General features: G+C 44.1%; 1 protein-coding gene across 1 annotated transcript in view; it reads right to left on the reverse strand.

Annotated features, from left to right (window-relative positions):
* Positions 1-17,992, reverse strand: part of Il2ra (interleukin 2 receptor subunit alpha) — a 48,674-nt gene extending 30,682 nt beyond the window's left edge. The window contains exon 1 of the mRNA NM_013163.2: positions 17,812-17,992. Coding sequence (NP_037295.1) covers positions 17,812-17,875 — 64 coding nt within the window. The 5' untranslated portion in view covers positions 17,876-17,992. The remainder of the gene's footprint in view (positions 1-17,811) is intronic.
* Between the last annotated feature and the right edge of the window lie 1,220 nt (positions 17,993-19,212).

Here is a 19,212-nt window from a genome sequence, read left to right on the forward strand (position 1 = left end):
CGGTGTTTTGTGCAGGAATTAAAAAACCTGTCTAAGACACTGTGTTAGTTTGAATGTAACTAGCCCCCAAGGGCTCATAGGTAGCGGCACTATATAGATGTGGCCTTACTGGAGGAAGTGTGTCACTTTGGCCTCGGCTTTGAGGTCACATATGCCTGAGCTATGACCAGTGTGTCTGTCACACATTTCTTTTTGCTGCCTGCAGATCAAGATGTCAAACTCCTTCTCTAGCATGGTTAGCTACGTGCTGCCATGTTTCCCACCATGATGATATTGGACTAAACCTCTGAAACTGTAAGCCAGCCCCAATTAGATGCCTTCCTTTATTATTTTATTTTATTTTATTTTTTTTTTTTTTTTTTTTTTTGGAGCTGGGGACCGAACCCAGGGCCTTGTGCTTCCTAGGCAAGCGCTCTACCACTGAGCTAAATCCCCAACCCCGATGCCTTCCTTTATAAGAGTTGCTGTGGTCATGGTGTTTCTTCACAGGAATGAAACCTCTAAGAGCATCTGTGAGGGATTATCTTGAGTGCTTAGTTGATGTCAGAAGACTCGTCTTAATTGTGGGCTGGCTACTCCCTGGGCAGGGGTCCTTGACTGGACAAAATAGGGAGAGCAAGTTGAACACTAACATGCATACAATCAAATGTTGTCTTTTCCGACTGTGGTTGTAATGCGATCTTACCTTCTGAGAGATCGTAAGCTACTGTTTGTTTTTTCCTTTTTAAAATATAGCCCATTGAATGTCTTATATGTGGTTTGGGTTTGTTTGTTGCACATGCATGTGTGTGTGTGTGTGTGTGTGTGTGTGTGTGTGTGTGTGTGTTGAGAAATGGTCTCTGAATGTAGCCCTGTCTGTCCTAGAACTCTCTATGTAGACCAGGCTGGCCTCTAACTCAGAGATTCACACACCTCTGCCTAAGTACTGGGATTAAAGGCATGTGCCACTGTGCCTAGCCATGTGTTCTTTTTATTGTTGATACATTTGTTTGTTTACAGTGTGTGTATATACACACACGAATGTTCATATGCCATGGTCCATGTGTAGAGGTCAGAGAAAAACCTCCAGGCATCAGTTCTCTCTTTATCCTATGTGGGTCCCAGGCTCTGTGTCAAGTCTCGTCCCTCTTGGTTGACTCAGTGAGTAGCCACGCCAAGATTCCATGTAGACCTAGGAAACCGCAATGTAGACTATGCTTTCTACCATACAGACGCTTATCTATAAAGTGTGTGCGTGTCACAGTCAAAGGGAAGTCGAAGGCACTCTGTTAATAAGCAGGGAAGGGCAGTCGTCCGGCATTTGGAGGAGGCAGCGAGTCAGTCAGTGCTGACACCTCACTTGCACCTCAGCACTAAGTGGCTTGGTCATGTCTCCTGTTCTGAGGTTCTGAGACAGTTAGAGGATTAACCAATGACTTGGGCATTTTCCACTCCTGCAGGCCCAGGGACAAGACTGGTCAGTGATAATTCTTAGCCTTTCCTCTAGGCTCTGCCCGACAGTTACCTAGCAACCGCCAGGTACTAGCCTGGATTGCTATAAAAGTATTGTTTGGCCTCCCTCTTCCTCTCTTTCTTCCTCCCCTTTCTCCCCTCCCCTCCTTTTCTCTCCCCCTCCCTGTTCTCACTCTCTCCCTATTTTCTCTTTGCTTGTTTTCTCTCTCTCTCTCTCTCTCTCTCTCTCTCTCTCTCTCTCTCCCCCTCAGTGTGTTCCTGGAAGGCCTCATCCTTTCTTTCTCTTTCCTCCTCTCCTCTCTGTCTTTCTCTGTCCCCTTCTTTCCTCTGCCTCTACTCCCTTCCCCAGACCTCCTTCCCATGTCCCAAATAAGCTCCATTTTATACTAGACCTGTCCTATACTGGGGGTGGGGAGTGGGGGTGGGAGTGACAGATGTCTCAGCATGGGCCTGCTAAGACACCCCCTCCCACTGCATTATAAAACATAGCAAGAAGAGCATCCCTGTGGCTCCTATCTCACCGAGTCCTGGGGTTTGCTAGGGTAGCTCAGGGGTGTGAACACAGCCTTGCAGTATCATTGTCAAGGCAGCTGGAACTCAGTCTGTGCTGTCCTGTCTGGTTTGACCTGTTTGAGTAGAAGACAAAGTCCATCCCCAACACACACAGACACACACACACACACACACGCACACACACGATACATGTACAAACATACACACTACATATACCATATGTACCACACACACCACATACATCACACACCACATACACCACGCACACGTACCACATGCGCATACATACATATACAAGCACACACACACCACAGGCACATATCACACATAAAGACACCACCGTATGCACACACACCACACACACTCACTCACACACACACATGTACATGCACACGCACATGCACATGCACATGCACAGTGAACTCTGAAACCAGAAGCTGGGAAAAGGAGCATGTCCATCACCTAGGCTAGAGGGAAGCTTCAAGCTGCTTAACTTTGCTTGTTAAGTTTGCCTTGTTTCCCCTCACTAATCTTTTCTCACTCCTTTATCTAGTTATGTTTATTAATTATCTAACTCAGGCCTTTCCCATCTACTTTTCACCTTTACAATAAATTCCTTATCGTATTCTTACATTAATTCTACTTTCACTATTGTATATCTTTTCTGTGTGTTTGATGTTAGCTCTTCGCTCTCTTATGATCATTGGTGTTGTAGACATTATTTCAATAGTATTTTATTGTATTGTATATAAACATTGTAGAACGTATTTGCCACTGAGCCATTGGTGTTGTTGGTAGTGATGGAGATCAAGCCCAGCACAGAGAACATACAAGGTAGGAGGTGAGATACACTTCCATCCCACGTGAGAGAACTTACACGATCTTCCATTCATTACTTAGTCCTGCTCAAACGTAGGCAACATCTCAACATGAATAATGAAGGAGATAAAAGACCCAAGATGCAGAGGAGTGGGATTGGGATCAGGGCTGAAGACTCAACACTGGATATAACAACAGAGAGAAGTACCACGTTGCGTTTTCTCCACACAGGAGAGGCACTGCTGTAAATCACCCGCACGCCCGTCCAAGTTACACAACACAGAGTCTACAGCAACAACCAGAGAAAATGCATATCACATGCTGCAATGCCTATAACACAACTCCTGAGCTATCAAAGAGACCACACTCATGGGACTCCTATAGTAAAAGCAGGTCAACCAATCAGATGCTACCAAGTACAGCCCAGGAAGCCAAGAGAAACCACAAAAAGTAACCCAACTAGAATTAAGCCCAACACTCGCTACAAAACAAACTGGTGTTCCGAGGACCACTATTAGATAAGGTTATTCTATAAGAAGCTCTGTTAATTGTCAGTAACTCGATTTGTGCATACTTATGTAGCTATGTGCCCCATACACAGGAAATACACATTCCCTTTACCATGCATGGAACTGTCACAAAAGCTGGACTCCTGCTAGGCATCAGAGGTGGTTTCTACAGATATCAAAGACTAAGCATCACACAGACTCATTGTCTAACCACAGTGTAATGAAATCAGAAGTTAAGAACAGAGAGCAAAACCACGAACAACAATAAAACTTCACACGTTTTTAAAAAAAGAAAGCTTTAAACTTCCAAATGAATCCATGGATCAAAGGGAGACTCAGAACTCATTCTGCAAAATACTCTGCACTGAATGGTAATGAAAATGGTAACCATGAACCCCTGCAGCACTCAGCCAGCACCGTATCTCCAGGGTTGCTTACAACCCCAAAGGAAAATACGTGTTTAAAGAACAGGCATTGTCGCATTAAATATTTACTGGAGGGAGTTAAAACCAGTGGCTAATGTTAGGGAAAGGAGATGAAAACTATAAAGGAAAGATTGATCGAGGCGGGGGGGGGGGGGGGACCAGCAGGGAATGTCAGCCAAATTAAAAGCTATTCATTTATGTAGATTCTGAAAATACCAAGACTAGAAGGAGCAAGAACAGAATAATGCTATGAAGAAAAGGCATGTGTAACTACTGATCCACTGAAAACTCAAAAATGAGCAGGATCGCAAGTTCAAGTCCAGCCTTAAGGTACATGGCAACACCTTGTCTTAGAAAGAGAGGAAGAAGCTGAAGAAAGAGAACTATACCTAATAAACCAATCATTTGGAAAAGTCAACTCATGAACCAATATATGGAACAGGCAGTAGACATTTAATGCAAACTATTTCAGAGGGCGTCTTGGTCACTTTTCTATTTCTGCGATAGGCCACCGAGACTTACAAAGAAAACATTTACGCAAGCTTAGGTTTCAGAGAGTTTGAATCCATGATGGCAGAGTCATATCTTTGTCCACAGCCACGAGGCAGAGAGAGAACCTTGGGGTATCACATGAATCTTTTGACACCTCAAAGGTCGCCCCTCCTAATCCTTCCCAAACCGGAAATCCCACCCACTGGGGGACTAAGTATTCATATATGAGCTGATGGGAGCAGTTCTCATTCGAACCACCACAGGTCCTTAAACAATTGTTTCTAATTCCTTTTACAGAGTTATTTTAGTCTTCCTATTAAACTTGGAATGAACTGCAGAGAAAATGGCCATAGGACCCTCTTGCTTATTAAAAAAGACAGGGGTTGGGGATTTAGCTCAGAGGTAGAGCACTTGCCTAGCAAGCACAAGGCCCTGGGTTCGGCCCCCAGCTCCGGAAAAAAAAAAAGAAAAACCAAAAAACCAAAAAACCAAAACAAAACAAAAAAACAAAACAAAAACAAACAAACAAACAAACAAAAAAAACAGATGTCAGAATATCGGCTACAACATTTGTACTTAGTTTTAGCCAGGTATGACAAAAACTAATATTCCGATCAATTAGAATGTATCTCAGCAGTTATGGGTGGTAAACTAGTGGAATGTCTCCTGATATGACTCTCTTTAAAGGTAGAAAATGATATGGTCATGCCAATAGCAGGAAACGAATCCAAAGATGATTAAAAGAATATTCATTAAAGCCAGACACAGTGGCACATTCCTTTAATCCCAGCACTCAGGAGGCAGAGGCAGGTGGATCTCTGAGTTCTAGACCAGCCTCGTCTCCATAGCAAGTTCCAGGACAACTAGAGCTACACAGTGAGACCCTGTCAAAAATACGTGTGTGTGTGTGTGTGTGTGTGTGTGTGTGTGTGTGTGTTGTGTATGTGTGTGTGTTTAAAAAATCTTTCAAGGTGGTCATTATTAAAGAAAAGTTTCTTAAAATTAAAGGGAACATACTGAAATAACAATATTTGCAGAATGGTGATTAGCCTTCTGTCTGTGAGTCCTGGTGTGATTTGAGCGACCCACCACTTCTGAGGCTCAGCTCTCTCAGGCCTCACCAAAGAGGCAGTTTCCACCAGGCAGGAACGTGTGACTCACCAGTATGATCGTTTTGGAGAATACCCTGTGCCTTCTTGGTGGTAATTACACAAAAGACAAACAGTGGGTCTAGAGGAACTAGGAGTTTGCTCTTAGAAAGAGAAACAGGCAGGGAGCTGAGGCCTGCCCTCTGTCACACAGAGCCGCTTCTACAGGTCTCATCTGGGAGTCTGTAGAGCTTCAGCGGCACAGTGAGCGGTTGGCCTTTTTCTAACTCTCCAGTCTCCTCACTGAAACACTCTTCGGCACTTGAAAGAGTTAACCACAGCCTTACCACAGAATGTCAACTTGATTTGAATTAAAGTGTTATCAGATTAAAACAGAAAGAGAGGGGGGGGGAAAAAAAACAGGCAGGGAAGAAATATTCCTGTTCTTTGAAAACTAAAGACAGTTTTCCCCTCAAATCTTAGAAACTGATTTCTTGGGAAGGAGCCATATTTTTGACAGAGCTCTGCTAAATTGGTAAATCCCACCCACAGTCTTCTGAAAAGACACAGAGACTTCCGAGAAGTAAGTTGTAATCATGAGGGCTAGTTTCAAATGGATATCTGTGGGATTTCCCCTGTGTTTGCAGTCCCAGCACTCAGGAGGCTGAGGGACGTGAGTACCGTGAGTTCGAGGCTGGCCTACCTATATGGTGAGTCAGTTCAGGATACATAGCTGGACTCTATAAATATATATATATATATATATATATATATATATATATATATATATATATGTAAACAAACAAATACAGGCCAGAGAGAAAGTCCAACAGTTAGGAGCCCTGGCCTCTCTTCCAGAGAGGCCCTGAAGTCAGTTCCCAGCGACCACACGGTGGCTCACAACCATCTGTAATGGGAGCTGAGACCCTCTTCTCTCCTACACGCATACCTGCACATAGAACATGCACGTACATAAAATTGAGAAATCGCTAAAATAAACAAACACATAAATAAAACACAATAAAACCCCAGAGAAGTAACCGTGGTGTGGGACAGCTATTTAAGATTAGAAGAGAAACAGGAAACAGAGAAAAAGTCACGCCAATCTGAGGCACCCAGGAGCAATTACGCCGAGCACCGCCGATTCCTTGGTATAAGCACTTATACTGTATATTATAATATGAATGTGTATTGAAATATGTGAAACCAAGGCTGGGAGATGGTTCTGTGGGTTTGCCACGCAAGCGTGAGAACCCGAGTTCACTTCCCTGGTACTCCATAAACTCGATTTGGCTGTGCGTGCTCAAACCCTGTCGTGGGAGGATACGGGGGCGGAGACAGACAGACCCCCTGTGCTCGCTGACTATCCAGTCTAAGTTATCAATGGGGGCGGTTGTATTCTCTGAGGAGTGGGACGGCCTGCTCAGCATCTGCAGCTAAAAATTGCCTCAGAGAAGCAGCCTCTGAGGAGACGTGAGAAAGGGAAAGTGATGCCTGAGACCAGACAGGGAAACTGGAAGTGAGCCCTCAAGGCGCACCTCCCCTCAGGGGTACCAGCCGGGTACCCCTCCTGAACACAGGGCCCTTTTGTTCTGAAGAGACCTCATTAAAAGTCTGGTTTACTTTCCTTCAAATAAGGAGTTTTCTCTTTACTAAGGTTCTTTTTTTTTCTTTTGTTCTAAATCAAGCTCTGAACAGAAGTGTTACTACCACAAGGACAGGAAGCACATACCACGCTGATACTCAGCTGAGTGACGGGCTTGGCAGGGAAAGCCACCGCAGCCTGCCCACAGTCAGCAAGTGTCAAACATACAACCCAGTGTCAAGTCACTGGCCCCAAAACTCCCTGGAAACTCTCAGGGTGCTGGGCAGGAAGAGGTTGACGTCAGCGTACAAGTCGGGGACTTCAAAAGAAACTTTTAGAAACGTTTCTTTTGCCATTACCCGTAACAGGATGAACTGACCTTTTCCCTGGGGACATGGGCCTGTTTGATTTTAGGGCTACTTTCACTTACATATATACAATGTGGGTTTTTTTAAAAAAATATATATTATTCTATTACATATTACTGTTATAGTTCATTAATACATCTTTAAAGCACTGCTTTATTTATTTTTTATTTATTTTTTATTTTATTTTTGGCTTTATACACTATAGTAAGAACTGGGGACCCACCTCAGAGGTAAAGCGCTCATCTATCATGAATTGAACCCTGGGCTCAATCCTCCACATCACCATGGAAAATAAAAACCAGAGACTAGTGTGATTAATTTGCTTTGTAATTCCGATACCTGCCGGGATGCTGAGGAAGGAAGATAATGCACTTAAGGCCATCCTGGACTGTGTGGGAAGTTCAAGGTCAGCCTCAATTAGAGTCCTTATCTAGCTTAACGTGGTAAGGTCCTGGGTTAGATCCTTAGAACTATAGGAGATGAAAAAGAAAAAGAGGAGGGCAGGGGAAGGGAGGGAAGGGGAGGGAAGTCATGGGAGAGGAAGGGAGGGAAGGGGAAGTAGGGAAGGGGAAGAGAGAGCAGGGGAAGGGAGGGGAAGGGAGAGGAGGGAAAAGAAGGGAGGGCAGGGAAGGGAAAGGGAAAGGAGGACAGGGGAAGGGAGAGGAGGACAGGCGAAGGGAGGAGAGGGGAAGGGAGGGAAAGAGAAGGAGATTCACTAATGGTGTGAATTGGATTAATGAGGTTCCTTCCCTCCTGCCCTCCTTCTCTCCCCTTTTTCTTTTCTTCCTTGAAGAGGTCATAGACGTTGAAGACCTGAGGAAACATCACACGAACTCAAACATGGAGTAGTTGGCCTGTAAGTCATGCCGCTAAGATTCCTGAGACCGTGGCGACAGTCAGCTCCTGAAGGACTCCAAATATATCCTACCTGAAATGTCCCTGCAAGGTATTTCTTGAGCCAAACGAAGCACACAGCCTCTGTGCAATTGTTCTAAATTCAAAATGGAAAGTGTTGGTTTCTAATAATTCCAGCTATTCACGCTGACAGAACAGTGCTCTGAGCCCTTCTCTCTCTTCTAAAGGCACGTGTAGTGGGAGGCCGTTCCTAGCTTACAGAGTGGTGGACCATGGCCTAGGTGTCCACCAGCTCTGTATCCTTCCTTGAATCTCAGCCCTTGGCTTGGGTGGCAAGAGCCCAGGCAGTATTTCTTTCCCTTGAACAATAAGACTCTAGAGGCCAAGAGTTAGGTCTTCCTCATCTCCACCTCTCCCACCTTGTGAGAAGTTGCTGAACAGATCGTGGACAAATTGATGAGAAGACAAGTCAACAAAGAAGCAGACAGAAGAAACAGGAAGTCCTGCCACAAGGGTCAGATGTCCCTTACCACAGCTCCTCTCACCTGTCACATATACTTGTGAGCGGCTTCTTAGTCTGCCCTCAGAAGCACATACCCATCTTGGTCTGTTGTTTTTATTACCGAGAGCACACACGCACACACACACGAACCAATTTCTGAGGGAGGTATCTATTTTAGTCCCACACAGAAAACAGTGGGTGACCCTGTGGGCAGAGATGGCAATTCCTGAATGAGGTGTGGTGACTCACGACCAAAGGTGCTCAGAATTTCCTTTGCTTTGCCAGCTGCCAGCATGAACTCGACTGCAGTGGCTTCTTTGAAATGCTATCAGATGCAAGGAAAACACCCCAGGCTACTCTTTGGAGGTAGCAGAAGGATTCAGAGAATACAGGATCTAAGACTATCAGGGTTCTGAGGAGCTCCTACCAGACTGAGAGAGAGGCACACACTTGAATTCCAGACACGTGCAGGTGAGGCCAGAGGGATCAGGAGTTTGGGGCTGGCCTCATTCACATCATGAATGTCTAAGCTACCCTGGGCTACATAAGACCATGTTTCAGAAAGGAGGGGGGAAAAAAGAAGCTGAGGCTATGCTGGAGCGTACCATCCTGTGAGAGCAGGAGGACTCATGTTTGGATCTCTACATCCAGGTAAAAATCAGAGCAGAATGATATATGTTTGTAGCCCTAGCAGTGGGGCTGGGGAAGTCGGGACCACTCCAGCTTTCTGAGCAGGCTGTCTAGCTGAATTGGTGAGCTCCAGGTTCAGTGAGAGACTCTGTCTCAACAAAGATAAGATGAAGAGATAAAAGAAGATGGAATATGAACTCTGACCTCCACACACGTATATAAACATGCATGTGCGCGCGCACACACACACACACACACACACACACACACACACACACAAATACAAGAGATTCAATAGATAGGGCATTCTGGCTGCTCTATAAGGTGGCCATGGGTTAGGATGGTGGGTAGAGATACTGTAAGCTTAGCTTCTAGTGACTTCCTAGTCGTGTTACAGCAGCTACAGATTTAACTGACCAAAGACTCCGTTGGTCAACTACAAAGTGGAAATAACAAGAACTGCTTTTTATTTTTGTTTTATTTCCGGACTCATGGCGTGGCCCTAACTGGCTTGGAAACTCTCTGGGTCTGTGGTTCTCAATCTGTGGGTCGCCTAAGGCAATCAGGAAACGCAGATATTTACATCACAAGTCATAAAAGTAGCAAATTTGCAGCTATGAGGTAGCAACAAAGATAATTTTATGGTTGGGGGTCACCACAGCGGAAGGAACTGTATTAGAGGGCCACAGCGTTAGGCGGGTTGAGAACAGTACTCTGTGTAGAGGAGGTTGACACGAAACTTAGAAAGCTGCTGCCTTGTTGAACATAAAGGTATAGACCACAGTGCCCAACACAACCACCTTGTTTTGAAAATTGAATAGAGAGACACTGATTTAACACAATCCCAGGAGATTGCACATAGAATGTGAGCATAAGCTCTTGTTATCATCCCTGTTTAAAATGCTTTCTCTAGAATGGGAGGGAGACCTCAGCAGGTAAGAGCACTTGTTGCTCTTGCAGAGGACCCAGTCCCACACCCACATAGTAGCTCACAACCTTCCATAATTCCAGTTTCAGGGCATTCAATGCCTTTTTCTGGTCTCATTGAACATCAAGCATACCCAGAGTATACACACACACACACACACACACACACACACACACACATACACACACACACACACACACACGCGCGCGCGCGCCAAAATACACACATGCACGCACGCACACATGAAAAAATAACTTAAAAACTTTTAAATAAATAAATATAACAGTGCTTCTTTCGGGTGAAACCATTTACCGTTGGTAGCCTAGTTGTGTGAGTCTAAGCCTCCTGCATGTGGGATGCCTGGTGCTACCTTAAGAGTTGCTGGTCTGAGCCTAGTGAACTGGCAGGGTAGAAGTAGGCTGTCATGTTAGAAGCCATGGGATTCTGACCTTGTGGTATAAGGCTGACAGGGCTGCATCAGAGTTAAAAGCATAGATATAGGGGTAGAAGAAAACTAAAAATTCTTTGACTATATCCAGAGTGTCATGTGGTGGTGGCAATAGTACTCAGTAACCCACCATGTCAAAGAAATCTACTAGAAACAACTGATGCCTGTAGGCACTGGAGGATTTAAGAAGGATGAGAAACATGCAAAGTCTTATGTCTGAGCAAAAATGTTGTTGTTATTGCACATGTCCATGTGGGTACATAGTGTGTGTGTGTGTGTGTGTGTGTGTGTGTGTGTGTGTGTGTGTGTGTGAGATCCATCTATCCTCTTGAGATAGTTTCCCATCATCTTTGAGCTCACCTATTTGGCTGGTAGACCAGTAAGCCCCAGCAATCTGCTCATCTCTGCTTTCCTAGCAATGGGATTACAAACAGGTGCCACCATGGTCAGCTGTTTTATGTGGGAAAAGCATTAACTTTTATCAGAGAAACACTATGCAATATATATATATACATACATACATATATATACACATATGAATATGACAGATATAGTTCATCGGCTTGGTTGTTCTGTTTAGCTCCCCAGTCTTCAGTTGACCACAAATGGATAACAGTCTGTGTGTACAGCTTCAGCAGAATCCTCACAATATTCAATAACATCCTCTGTTATTCTTAAGCACCCTTCAAGCTAGGTTCTCCAACAGCCCTTCTCAGAGCATCTTCCTCAATTACCCAGGCAGTAGGCTGCTCTCTATATTCTGACCACTTCTGACATTCATAGACTGTGCAACCTTTGACCAATATTTGATCTTCCCTGGAGTTGCTTCCCATTTTAGTCATAAGCTCTGTGTGGATACATAGTGTGTACTTTTTGTTGTTACAGGATCCAATATGAGAACTGGGTCCATGCACTGACAACGCAACTCTCATATTGGATCCTGTTTGAACTAGAATTTCAAGCTGCCAAATCCCTCTCCAAACAGAATGCTTTATAGTGAAATCTCCAGGGGTCTTGTAAAGTTTGAGAAGTGCTCCTCTGCTCTCAAAGAGTAAAAATGAAGCAAAGGAACTAGACCAACATGGGAACCATTTGCCTTCCTCTTCCTCCTCCCCTTCTCCCTTCCCCACTTCCTTCTCTCCTTGTTTATTCTTTTTTTTTTTTTTTTGGTTCTTTTTTTCGGAGCTGGGGACCGAACCCAGGGCCTTGCGCTTCCTAGGTAAGCGCTCTACCACTGAGCTAAATCCCCAGCCCCTTGTTTATTCTTTTAAAATAGTCTCACTGTGAAGCTCTGTGCTGGCCTCAAACTCACAATCCTCCTGTGCCAATCTCCCAAGTGCCAGGGTCACAGCTGTGCACACCATGCCTGGCTGCAGGATTGGGTTACTCCATTAATTTACTTCTCTACAGTAGTCATTGTGTTTCACTCCTCACCGCATCGTCATTGTTTGGAGGGACATAAAAACAATGTCATTTGGTATGTCTGGTTCTTCTCCCCTGAGTCTGACTTCACTAGTCTGAAGAAGTCCCAGCCATCGATTTAACAGGCATTCCAGATGTACATTGTAATTGCAGCTGGCCTTGGGAAACATGGTTCCACAGAGAGTCCCCCGTGAGACCTGTGTTTTCTCATTGATGAAGGCAAGGCCCAGGATGACCATAAAGTCAAGTAGCCAAAAACAATTTGAGCAACATTAGAGTAGAAAGCACCCAACATCTTCAGAGATCACTAAATGGTTGTTTTCCCTGCAGATGGGTGATTTCCTTGACAATGTGACGGAGATTCTGGAAGGGAACGCAATGTTGACTCATTGGCAGATGTCAGCTTTCCCTTGGCAGTCTTCCTGTTCAGAATCACACAGCAGATGCTTAATCTTCATGTTGGAGAACAAGGGCTGTACCTTTTTCCATCCCTATAATTCTAATGCATGAGTGGATGGCTGCATGGGTAGAGAAATATCACTTCTGAGAATCAGGATAAAGGCATAGGAGAGATACTGTAATCAAGTCATCAAGAGGCCTGGGTTTACCAGGCGGGAATGGTACATGCCTTTCAGTCCAGCACTTGGGAAACAGATACAGCTGGATCTCTGAGGTGGTGGCCAGCCTGGTCTACAGGGTGAGTTCCAGGATAGCCAGGAGAACAACAACAACAACAACAACAAAAGCAGCAGCAACAACAGAGAAGCCTGAGTTCAAGTCCAGCATTTATTTGAAACCCATTTAAAGAGAAAGTGCTTATAGCATCTTTAAAAGGAATCATTCTCATTTAGGTATGTGTCCATATGTACATGCAAGCCAGAAGAGGTCACTGGATCCAAATAGGCAGTTGTAAGACTCCCAGCATGAGTACTAGGAACCAACCTCCACAAAAGTAGTATGCACTGTTAACCACAGAGGCATCCCAGGTCTGGGATTTATAACCTTTTGAAATAACGCATTGAATAAAGGCTCTCTTTTTTTCCTCAAAAGGAATGGCTTGAGATAAAGAGAAGAAAGAGACAGATTCCCATTCCTTTTGCAAAGCATGGATGTAGTTTGATGGAAGAAATCCCCATAGCAAGCAAACTATCAGGAGAAGCCTTCACCAAAACACAGTGGTGTTTTTACCCTACACCCACAACTCAAGCAGTTCAGAATTAGTGATCATGCTGTAGTGCAGAGCACTGCACTCTCGAGAGTGGGAAAATAACCTAGAGCCCAGCTATCAGGCTTTGGTCTGCTGATACTGGGTGACCTTTCAGTCCACATGGTATGGGCCATGTCTTTGGTTGGGAACGTTTCTTGCTTCCAAAAGTACTCCAGCATAAAAACATAAAAAGGATTGTGTGTGTGTGTGTGTGTGTGTGTGTGTGTGTGTGTGTGTGTGTGCAAGTCTTTTTTTTTTTTTTTTTTTTTTTAGTATTTCCAGAGTTCCTATAATGATGGAATTGGACGGGGATTTCAAGATATCTGCAACAACCTTCTCCTGTTGGAGAGAGAAATTAGCCAAAAACTGTGGCTTGCTAGGTCTTGCCTTTGTTTTTTTTCTAACACCATTAGGTTTCTTGTTCCATAGTACTCTTTAAAAGTTTATTTGCCTCCTATCTCTGTCTCTCACTGACCACCGGTGGCATGCTGTATTTCTGGAGGGAATTCAATCTTTTTTTTTTCTTTTTTCTTTTTTTTTTTTTTTTTTTTTTTTTTTTTTCGGAGCTGGGGACCGAACCCAGGGCCTTGCGCTTCCTAGGCAAGCGCTCTACCACTGAGCTAAATCCCCAACCCCGGGAATTCAATCTTATCTGTAAAATGTATGGCTGTCATCAGACAATAAGGAAAACAGAGTTAACATGAACAGCCACTGCGTTGGGGTGCAGCCTAGCCTCGGGGCTCTCATTGCTACCACAGGAATGGTTTCCACAAAAAAAATTACCCAAAAGTGTCTGGAGTTCTCAAAGTTATTGAGCGTGTGTGTGTGTGTGTGTGTGTGTGTGTGTGTGTGTGTGTGTGTGTGTGTGGTGTTCAGGGCTAGGGAGATGGCTCAGTAGGAAAGTGCTTGCTGTGTAAGTATGAGGATCTCAGTTCTGAACCCTAGCACCCACATAAATCAGTATGCAGCTGGAGAGACAGCTGGGAGGTTAAGAACACTTGTTGCTTTGGCAGAGGACCCAGGTTCACTCCCCAGCACCCACATGTGAGTTGAAAACTATCTGTAGTTCCAGTCTGAGGTGATCCAATGTCCTCTTTTGACCTCTGAGGGCACCAGGGAGGCATGTGGTGCATATGTATATGTGTGTATACGTATGTGTATGTGTATGTGCATGTGCATGTGTGTGTGCGTGTGCGTGTATATATGTAGGCAAAACACTGATACATCATATATATATATTATATATATACATATATAATATATATATTCTTTTGCATACCTTTAGTATCAGCCTAGGAAAGCAGAAATAGGCAGATTCGTGAAACTCTGACCAGCCAGCTTAGCCTAATCATGTAGTCCCCTAGACCAGCAAGAAACTCTATCTCTAGACAATGACAATAAAAACTTCAAACAATAAGAAAACCAACTCATGTGAATGGCACCTGAAGGATTAATACCAAAGTTGACTTTTGGTCTCCACACACATTCACCTGCACACGTACTCACACATGTGTGCATGCATGAACGCAGAAATCCTTGCCTTTGGGAGGGACCGAGTGACCAAGGTGTTGAACAGGAGAAGCTGTTCTTTCAGAGCCTGGCCAGATGACACGCGAGTGGATGAAATATGAATCATTGTTTTTTCAATGTTGAAAGCTAAATGGAGCACAGACATGGGGTTACAGATCAAGCCGCCTATTTAAGACCCTTAGAAACAAACGTCATGACTGCCTTTGGAATCCCCAGTGCTTAGCAAAACCCCGTATCTCCAAGGTCTAATTCGGATGATGAGCAAAGCCAGAGTGGCTACAATACTGTGAAGAACCTGAAGGAAGCCCTGTGAAGTGTGCATCTTAATAGCAGAGCCAAAGATGGGAAATTCTAGTGTGGGAAGTAGCCTTTACCAGAAAGGATAATTAGACGAGTCTATCGCCTCGATGTGTTTCCACACCTTTTTGTCTTTTGACCCTAGAGGGATAAGGATTTGATTACAGAATTCCTAGAATGAAAACCGATCAGGAGGCGGCTCAGAATTTCCACGGTTCTGAGAAAGGTGACCGGTTGGCTGCTGCTGTGTTGACAACATCGGGGAGAATTCCCTTCTAACCACATCCCAAGACCCAGTGATACCGAGACTAAAAACACCCGGGTTGACTAATACATCCCTTGTACTACATCACAACTTCAAGTGGCTTTGGAAACTTTCAGAACTAAAATCTGCCGTATGAATCAGCTAGAAATCACATCAGTTGACAGTCTGTCTTGCTTCATGAAAGTCCTCTTGCCCCCAAGGAGTAGAAAGACTTGTTTATTTTTTTTTTAGACTTTCTTAAAATTTAGTATTTATTTATTTTTATATGTATAGGTGTTTGACCCACATCTATGTCTGTTTGCCATGTGTGTGGTGTCTGTGGAGGTCAGAAGAGGTTGTCAGATCCCCTGGAACTGAAGTTACAGATGGCTCAGAGCCACCATGCTGTTGGGTCCTGGGGTCCTTTGAAAGAGTAAGGAGTGCTCTAAACCAATAATGAGCCATCTCTGAGCCCCATTTATTGCTTAAACTGGATCCTTCCTGGAGAATAAAACAAGGGTGAGATGAGATTATCTCTTGCCCTGGGGTAGTTTCTGAGCTACTTGCTGACCTCAACAAGCTGGACCATTTCTTTCTCTTTCCCACTGGGAACCAAGTTGCCTTGTGACACACCTCCTTGCACCTGTTCTCTTTCTAATCTCAGCCAGAGTCACCTCTGGTCTTGATTCCAATAGAAAAGACAGTCGGGATGTGAACCTTGCAACATTGATACTCTGATTTGGGGGGTGATTCATGACACCCACACTATAAAGTGGTTAGAAGTTGTAATAAAATTTATACATCTGGTTCATCAAGTCTACTCTATCAATGCCGTTCCCTGGCATTCTCAAGCAGTTTCTGTTGCCTACCAAATGCAACTAAAAGCATTTTAAGTTGTGGGCTGGGAATGCAGCTCAGGGTTGGAGTGCTTGCCTGGTGTGCTCAAGGCCTTGGATTTCTACCCACAACGACACAGGAAAAGGAAAAGATAGAGCTTCCTGTCCAGAGCTTTAATTCCTTCAGCCCCATCCCTATCCTTCTGTTCTTTATCCAATAGCCCACATTCAGAGAATATACTTATGGACTCCTCAGTCATTTCTATGTCTTTATCCAGGTGCCTTCTCATCTAAAAATCTTCTCTTATCAAAATTTGCCAGTCTCCAGGGCTCCCTGGACACACTATGTCCCAGAAGTCTTCTCTGACAGCCCCACACCCCTGTAGTTCTAGGCACACTCCCACCTGTTTAACTGTCATTTTTCCATGTACATATTCCCAAGAAGTCATGGAGAGACATTTTTCAAAACCAAGTAAAGGAGCCCTATAAAAGTCAACCACAGTTCATAAGACAAATTTCATTGAAAGGCTTTCCCTCAGAGACAGAATAACTTTACATAACTGTAAAGACTTGTTTGTTCTGACTAGGACTGCCCTGGCAAAGACACCGTTGAGGGAAAGATGCTATTGAAGGAGAAATCACATTAAAGGCTTTCTAAAATTATAAACATCTTAACTCCAAAGCCAAGGTGCTCCTAAGTGGCCCAACACACTGTGATCATTTGCCCCCAAGTCAGCAACCATGCTTTGGGTATAGGTCATAATTTTCCTCTTCTCAATATGTTTTTTGCTGGAGTCATTTAAGCATAAATTCCTAGAAATTAAGAATATGAAATTGTAGGCCTTCCAAAAAATATGTATTCAGCCTAGTGTGGAGGTATGCACAGAAGCAGGTGGATCTTTATGAATTTGAGGCCAAACCAGTTTACATGACATATTCCAGGCAACCCAAAACCACATAGTGAGATTCTTCTATCTATCTATCTATCTATCTATCTATCTATCTATCTATCTATCTATCATCTATCTAATCTACTTATCTATTATATCTATCTACCTCTATATTTATTATCCATTATCTAATAGACCTGAAATATATATATTTTCACAAACCTTATTCCTCTTTCTGGATTAGCAAGAAAAAAAAACAGTATTAGGAAATTTATACTCAATTAAAGAGAGTTGTTTGATGTCTGAGATGGTGATGGTTTTATTTCTTAAAATAATACCTGACAAGGTCCTCCGTGATAGAATTCACAATTTACATACTTGTCCACATGTACACACACAGAAGCTACACCCAGAGGAGCAAAGGAAAGCCATGCTCTGAAAATGAGTATATTTATATTCTGAATAAAATGACATTTACAAGAAACTTCCCAAGACAGCAAAACCAAACCATCTCTGGGGATGAAACTTAAAAAGGACTATGAATGAGAAACTCCTTCCTGCTATTTTAAGAATGGTTGATAGATTAGGAACCACTGAGGCACAAAAAGAGGTCCTGCTGGACCACAGATAAGAGGTAGAGCCCATGATTCAACACCCTCTTCCCAGTTTTCCACCTCATTGCTCCCTCTGGTTGTATAGCTGAGGAGATGTAGACTTACCAAGACTCCATTAGTCTTCCCAAGATTCCCAGGGCAGCCCCTGGCCTCTTACCTGCCCAACAGCCGGGTACTATGGTGAATGAGAGAAACCCCAACATCAGCAAGTGTGGCTCCATCTCCCTGGCACGTGGGATCAGGATGCAGGAAGGAACTGGATGAAATTCTCTGCAGAATGTTGGGTCAGCCCCTTTTCTGCATCCTCCTGGGAGAATGCCAGAACAAGGGCTCGGTCCTCTCAGGCTGTCATCTTGGCTTTTATACAATGTCAATGACAGTCAGGACTTGTTCTATTTAAGCATTAGGCTGATCTGCTCAGCAGGAAGTTGTACCTACTCTGTTCTGTGATCTCATATAGGAAGTGTTTTTTGATGACAATATAGTTTGCGGTAATTTTTCAAACTAGCTCTTTTTTTTTTCTTCTTTTTTCAAGTTCAATTACTGGGAGGTGTGGGCAGTGTTTGGTGAGAAGGATCAGGCTCTACTTATGAGTACTTCTCTGTGCTTTGCCTGTACAAGGAAAGGGGGGATTCCCTACCGTGGCAGGAGGGGTGAGCAAGCAGTTCTTGGCAGTGGTCTCGCTTAGGGTTTTGTAAACTGAGTCCTCTGGGGGAGACTCCCCCTAGAAGACTCACCAAAGACTGAGAAGCAAGGTCATGCATGGGTGTGGAAGGGCAGCTTTAGCAGACACAGGCATTTCATCTAAAGTGGCCTGACCCTAGAGCCCTCTTAGAAGTGTAACTGGGTTCAAGGCTGTGCTGTATGCTTAGAGGATGTCAGTAATCAAACACATCTGTATTGGTTCAGTGCACGCATGGTGGTTTTGAATAGTTCTGATGCACGGTTCATTGTTCCTCGGGTGTGGGTTCCACAAATGCAGAAGACAGACTGTTGCCCAGATGTGTCTGCAGTTGCAATGGAGGATTTTGAGTATAATTTCTCCCAGAGGCCTTTCAGAGCCCTTTGTAGTCACTTGTAGAGTGTCACCAAGCTGTCTCGTCACCCACTATTTCCAAGACTTTTTACCTCTAGCCTAGTTGCAGATCACTTATTATATAAGTACACTGTAGCTGTCTTCAGACACAGCAGAAGAGGGCATCAGATCCCATTACAGATGGTTGTGAGCCACCATGTGGTTGCTGGGAATTGAACTCAGGACCTCTGGAAGAGCAGTCAGTGCTCTTAACCACTGAACCATCTCTCCTGCCCATCTGGTGAGATCTTAATTTCCTCCCTCCAGGGGAAAAATGCACACCCCCATATAATCAGTCAATCTACAGACCATTTACAGGAGTGTCACAGGCACTCTGAACTCTTAAGAGTCTGAGGATTGTAGGATGAAGGTACCTCCTCCCTGTGGGCTCTGGAGACAGGCAACATCCGATATATTTTCGAAATCAGCACTGATTTCATAGCACGCACAGGTATTCAATCACGACACATCAAGATGTGCCAA

The sequence above is a fragment of the Rattus norvegicus genome, chromosome 17 (genome assembly GCF_036323735.1).
Source record: "Rattus norvegicus strain BN/NHsdMcwi chromosome 17, GRCr8, whole genome shotgun sequence".
NCBI classification, from domain to species: domain Eukaryota; kingdom Metazoa; phylum Chordata; class Mammalia; order Rodentia; family Muridae; genus Rattus; species Rattus norvegicus.